Genomic DNA, 6041 nt, shown 5'->3' with positions numbered 1-6041 from the left:
TGCTCACCAGTTTTCTTGACATACTTAAAGAGGTTTTCAGTCAACTAACATAAGTATAATTAGGAAAAGTTAAAGACTATGGAACTTAAAGAAATAATTATCCAAAATTTCAAGCTATGACCTTACAGGGTCTCAAGTCTACTATGTTTTTGACCAGAAATAATGTAGTGATTGCAGCGTCAACAAACATTGGAAAAAAGGAGCTACTAAGAAGGAAGGATTGTTGTTTCTAGAAGATTCCTTTCAATGAATTTATATGAAAAGATGGAAAAGAGAAATTTTAAACACGAGATAATTAACTAAGCAGCAGAAAAAGATAGCAAACAGGAATCTGCAAGATTATATTTCACAAATAATTCATATACAATCTTATATGATTGAAACTTGAACTGTACAATAAAATAAACAGAGACATTTTCTACCATTACCTTTGATAAACAAAAATTAGATAAGAGAACTCCACAGGGCGTCAAATAAGGGGAGAAAGAAAAGGAAACAAGCAAAAAAAGGCAGACACGACAAGAGGACAAATGATAGCTTATTTTGTGGTTAATTTTAAAGAGAAAATGAGAACTGGGTATCTAATTAGAGGCTAAATTTTAAAAGCAAATAGAAAGACAAGGAATTATATTGAAAGCTAGCTAGAGAAATAAAGGTGCTCTTATTCCTTGTTACCAAATTTCTTGGCAATGACAGGGCGGACATCATCAATGTCAACCAGAGTCTCTAAGAAGGGAAGTAATGAAATTAGTGCACAATCGGATGGATCATCAAACCAACTCTTAATAGGAATCCCATTATTCACTTGTAACCTGTAAACCTGAAACGAGCAAAGAAGATTCTTAAGAGACAATGCATTTTGATTTTGATACTACACAAATAGCCTTTAACCAATTTAAGTGATATTAAGGACAGCAAAAGGTCCCCACAACTTCCTCAGACTGTTAATATAGGTTTTGGATAATGTGCTTGTTATTGTTGCTAGTGAAAAGATTCTCAAATGAACATTATACATCATTTCTAACTGTAAGAAGATATGCCTCAAAATCTGAATCGTTTTAATGACAAAGATATGCAGTCACTAAGTGACCACTCACCAGTTGAGGTCAACATAACCTTAGCCTCAGCAGAATTAAATCTCACAAACACATTACGCATAATCTAAAAGAAATAAACGCTTTAAAAAGAAAACTTTGACTGCCAGGATGACAATTATAAGACTTGACTGAATCTAAAGGCAAGAATGATTAAGTTCATCAAGAGCAAACGTTAAGAGAAGTAGGCAGGTAAAATACCTGTGGTGAATTATCAATTATAGCAACTTTTGCAAGATCAACACCTAATACTGTTAAATCTTTAGTGTAACTTCCATCTGAAAAAATGCAAGATTCACGATAAACCCGCCGGGATATGAGCTTTCTATCTGGGTCCAGTATGTCCAGTAGTTGTTCTGCATAAATGCTTTGACTTGCAGTGAAGATAACAACTTCAAACATTTCTGCAACTTTCTCCAAAAATTTATGGAGGTGAGGCCTCTGCTTTACATACACAGTGTGCTCTTTCATGTTGAAAAAGACTGTAAAGGTGAAGTCAGCATCATCACAAGGTTCAAGAGTAGAGTGGACAAGAGTTTCTGCATGTATCAAAGCAAAGGAGATTAAACATTATACTAATATTTGTTATTAAATTTTTTAAGTCGCCAAGTTAAAAAGATGAAAAAGAAGCAAAACTCAAATAATTCACGTATGTAGGAAGTTATTAATACCATCCAATACTTAAAAGTTTTGCAAAAATAAAAGGATTACCATTTCCAATTTATAACATCTTAAACCCCTTTAAACTACTTTAAAAATTACTAGAAAAACTTCAAAATTAACCTCACTAACTGAAGAATACATCATGTGTGGTGACTGTGACATGCACAGAAAGTATGCCAGAAAAAGTGGTTTACCCTAGACTGATTTCTAAAATTGGTACAATAAATTCCCAAAAGGTTCTGCCAGAAAATAGCGGTTTACTCCAAGAGCCCTTATGACTTTACATAAGAAGTGAAAGTGTGAAACAGCATGTTCAAACTCCATTTAAGAGAGCACAAAATTAGTCATTTGAAAGAAATGTACAGGCAGCAGTACCGGCAAGTGCTAAATGAATAATTGATTATTCCCAAAAGCAAAAAACGCATGGTAGATAGCATACAAACCATGTATGTCTTACCATCCAAATCAAGCACAAGAGTTATGGGCTTCCTTCTCCGAGCTTCCATGGCAGTTGCAGCAGGCCGGAAACTTGACACTACATCAGATAGTTCTGGTAAACTTTTTATAAACGATTGTGGGTCAAAGTCATCTGCTTTATCAGAGTCAGAGTTAACATCAGAGTCCTCTACACACGATCTCATCTGACCAATTGCTAGATGTATACCAGTATTATCTTGAGCCATCAAGGCTTCCTCATGCAAGTTAACATAATTTATTTCATTGGCTTTGACAGTGTCCTCGAGGAAAGGTAATATCATGTATTGCTCAGCCACGTCAAACAACATGCTTGGCTCAGAACACTTGAAATCAGGAAATGCATCGGTTCCAGAGATGTTATCATCAACAGCATTTCCATCAAAAGGTATGCTTGCAATTATCATGTCAGATATAAAGAAATCTGATACGTTACATGTCTGACTGCCAAATGAGCTTTTGTTATCATCACTATCATCAGTGCCTAGTGCGGACACTTCAGGGCTGTCACTATTCCCTACCACAATTGAAAAAGAGATAACTGCATCAAATAACTATCTTAACCGAACATTGCAACTTCCGCAACATGAAAAGGTACCAACAACTCAGTCATTTGAATCCCACAAACCTCCATCCAACATGTGAAAGACTAGCATTAGAAAGACAATCATATAAGTAAACATAAGAACACTAAGGTGCCAGCCTTGGGCAAGAAGGCAAGGCAGTTTATCAAATGCACAAAACTTCTAAACAACAAAGTTCATATAAGTATATAGCCTGATGAAGTGGAGAATGGGAAATGAATTCATGCACTATAAAGCATTTTATTGGCTGAAACAAAAAATCACCTGCATTATTGTCAATATTAGGTTGATTGTTTATTTGGATTGACTCCAGAAAAGGAGAGAATATTGTCTCTAAGTTTGAGGCACAGCTGTGGGCAGTTTCCTGCAAATTAATAAATCATCATTAAAGCGAATGCAAAGTAAGTTGGAAGCCAGTCACCTATGTCATATCTTCAAAATGCAGAGCAAAAAGGAAATTAACAACTAAATTCACAAAGTAAGGTCCTAAAAGAAACAAAAACTTGCCATTCTCCCCACTGTTGCAGAATCGACAAAAACTGAGAGCTGTTTTTGAAGCTCGGAATTTTCTTCATCCAAAATTAGTTGCTGAACATCAGCCCCATCAGTTTCAAAACCTTGAGGGGCCACGTCTACATTTGATGAATCTATCAACAGTCAGCAAGCACATTAAAAGCCAAAATATCAAACATAATTTATCTTCCTTTTTTAAAGAAAAGAACAAGTTAAAGAAAGCCTATCATGCATGCATGCATATAAGTAAACAAATGAATTGAGTGAAGAACCAATAGATTCTTATGCTAGGAAGCACCACGTAGAGAATGAACTAATAGGTTTAAAGGCAGGGAATACATGCAAAGGAATACATACAAGAAAGTACATTCTAATTTCCTATTATCTAGTTGATGTGTGCACTTGGTAAACTAGATAATAGGACACTTCAATGCATATATGTAACAGTAACAATTAACATAACGTATTAGACAAATATCAATCTTGTTCAAAGTAGCTTATTACCATCATGAGAGTTTTGAATGCATGAACTGAATTCAGCTCCTTGTTGGGAAACCCTGACATGACAGCACGGTCTTTTACAAATCACGCTAGACTTCTGACACACACGGAGACCATTTTTTTCTCTTAAAGAACCCGTGCTTGACTTGGCCTTCATTCTTAGAGATGGCATTTGATCTGCAAATGTTATATATTCCACAATCTCGATTCCGGAACATCAGTGGGAACCCCTCTATACAAACAAAACCAGTGTTACATGAATCATCAAGGTAAGAAGAAAAGATATTAAAACAAATATTTTTCAAGCAAAACAATTGTGAACAGTAACATATGTATAGCACAAAAAAAGGGGGATTAGAAATCGAAGTCCATGACATTTTTTTCTAAGACTAAACTACTAGAGAATATTAAGCTAATGAACTCGGTATAACAATGAATATCACAATTTTTAAACCTAGATCTTGATCTCTGTTAGATAAATATAGGGTTCGTTGTGGTCTAGCTTGAGAAACAATCTTTCATACAAATAAATTTAAAAAGAAAAATAGCAACACAGCAAAACTATTCATTAAGAGATAAGAAAATAAGTACCCTTATCAAACAAAAAACAAAATCTTCAAGTAAAACCCACCAAAATTGAAGTCAACCCAAGTCTTCTAATTCCCATAAAAGCACAATAAATCTCGTCAAAATAGCTTAATTAAATAGCAAAACATTTTTAAAAGCCCCCAAAATGATCAAAACCCTTTTCATATTAAACCTAACAAGAAAAGACCCAGCTGAAATGACAGTTATACAGTTTAAACTATCATTTGAACAGTCATAAATTAAAAAAGAACCATAACTAAAGATCAAAAAAACAGTACAATGAAACAACAAAAAATCAGCTGAAAGAAAATTTATTTTTAAAAAAATGGAATTTTTTTTCTAGAGCATAAGAATAGAAGTACCTGTTTAGAAACTAAAAGGGAAAAAAAAGTTTTTCTTTTTTTCTTTTTTCTGTCTTTGAAAGACTTATGTTTCTTGTTTTCTCTCTCTTTAACTTCCACGAACGGTCAAGACAAAGGTGCGAAGGGGCAAATGTCGGCTTCCATTGGATGATTTGGACGGCTGTGATGAAATCCTTAAATCAACTTGGACCCTTAGGATTTTGGGGCGTGGGATTAGGACCAGCTCAGCCTGACGCGTTGACACGTGCAGTTTCATGGAAAGAGAGGGAAACTTTTGACGGGAAAATTGTGGAGGGAACGGTGTTTGATGTTTTCCCTAGTCGCATTTTGTGATACGTGTTGTGCACGTTTCTTTCTTTGCAATGAATGTACCTCAGAAGTCCCTCTATTATAGAGACCTGATCAAATTAATCCCTATACAATTAAAATGATTAATTTAGTCCTTGTATTATTAAAAATAATCAAATAAAGTCAAATTTGAATAGATTTAACTTTTTCTATTTAGAAAAATCAGTTATGGTTTAACATAGTTAACATTTTTAAAGTTTCTATAGTTTTGTAAATGAAATATTTTATTTGGAATTGGACAACAATTGAAAAAATAATAAATTTCAATATATTTTTTATACAGTAAATGTTAAATCTATTACAATTTAGATTTATTTTAGTCTTTTTAATCGTATAGGGACTGAATTGATTGGTGTAATAATAGAAGAACTAATTTGATCCAATCGTTATAACACAAGAACCTCCCAACTATTTTAACCCAATTTTTTTAAAATCAGACCGATGATCGAACCAATCAAATAATTGATTTTTGAATTGATTGGTCTGATCAATTAAATTGGCTTAATTAAATCATTGTTAAAAGTAAAATATATTAAAAATATAGAAAATCGATTCAACTAATTTTAACCCGGTTCCAAACGGTTTGCGATCAACTGTCTAACCCCTCTCTCTTGACCTAGATGTTGATCCAACTAAATGACCCGATCAAGTTTAAACAACATTGTTAAATTGGGTTCATACTCTCAAGCTATAGCCCAAATTTTAAATTCTAATATCAAAATATTTTAATTTAAATTTTAAAGTATTAATATTGTATAAATTAAAATTTTTATCGACTTAACCATCAATTTAAATATTAAAAGTCAATTAGATCTACCATTGAATATATTTAAAACACGAGATCAAATTGTAAATACGTTTTATAATTTAATCTATATGATTTAAATATGCTAATAGTTCAAGCTAGAAAAAAA

At 33.1% G+C, this 6041-nt stretch overlaps 1 protein-coding gene across 5 annotated transcripts; it reads right to left on the bottom strand.

The window, feature by feature from the left end:
- Positions 1–317: 317 nt before the first annotated feature.
- Positions 318–4917, bottom strand: LOC107913144 (CTD small phosphatase-like protein 2). Of its 5 annotated transcripts, none has more exons than XM_016841613.2 (7): positions 4780–4917; positions 3833–4061; positions 3323–3462; positions 3080–3179; positions 2215–2748; positions 1296–1633; positions 318–820 (listed from the first exon to the last, which is right to left on the bottom strand). In XM_016841613.2, the coding sequence occupies exons 2-7, from the start codon at positions 3999–4001 to the stop codon at positions 662–664; spliced, it is 1440 nt and encodes a 479-aa protein (XP_016697102.1). In that variant the 5' UTR covers positions 4002–4061; positions 4780–4917; the 3' UTR covers positions 318–661. The 5 variants fall into 5 exon arrangements, with proteins under 5 accessions (XP_016697102.1, XP_016697105.1, XP_016697103.1 ...); XM_016841616.2 differs by having other exon boundaries at positions 3323–3447; XM_016841614.2 differs by lacking the exon at positions 4780–4917 and adding an exon at positions 4421–4772.
- Positions 4918–6041: the final 1124 nt, after the last annotated feature.

This window comes from Gossypium hirsutum, chromosome D10 (assembly GCF_007990345.1).
Source record: "Gossypium hirsutum isolate 1008001.06 chromosome D10, Gossypium_hirsutum_v2.1, whole genome shotgun sequence".
Taxonomy (NCBI): Eukaryota; Viridiplantae; Streptophyta; class Magnoliopsida; order Malvales; family Malvaceae; genus Gossypium; species Gossypium hirsutum.
This window is presented reverse-complemented; position numbering and strand designations above follow the sequence as displayed.

Bases quoted from the DNA above. Each gene is read 5' to 3' on its own strand.
- LOC107913144 (XM_016841613.2), bottom strand. From the start codon at position 4,001: ATGCCATCTCTAAGAATGAAGGCCAAGTCAAGCACGGGTTCTTTAAGA. The intron at 3,180-3,322 runs GCAAGTTTTTGT...ATTAATTTGCAG, and splicing joins CTGCAACAGTGGGGAGAATG to GAAACTGCCCACAGCTGTGC. The intron at 1,634-2,214 runs GTAAGACATACA...TGATACATGCAG, and splicing joins TCTTGTGCTTGATTTGGATG to AAACTCTTGTCCACTCTACT.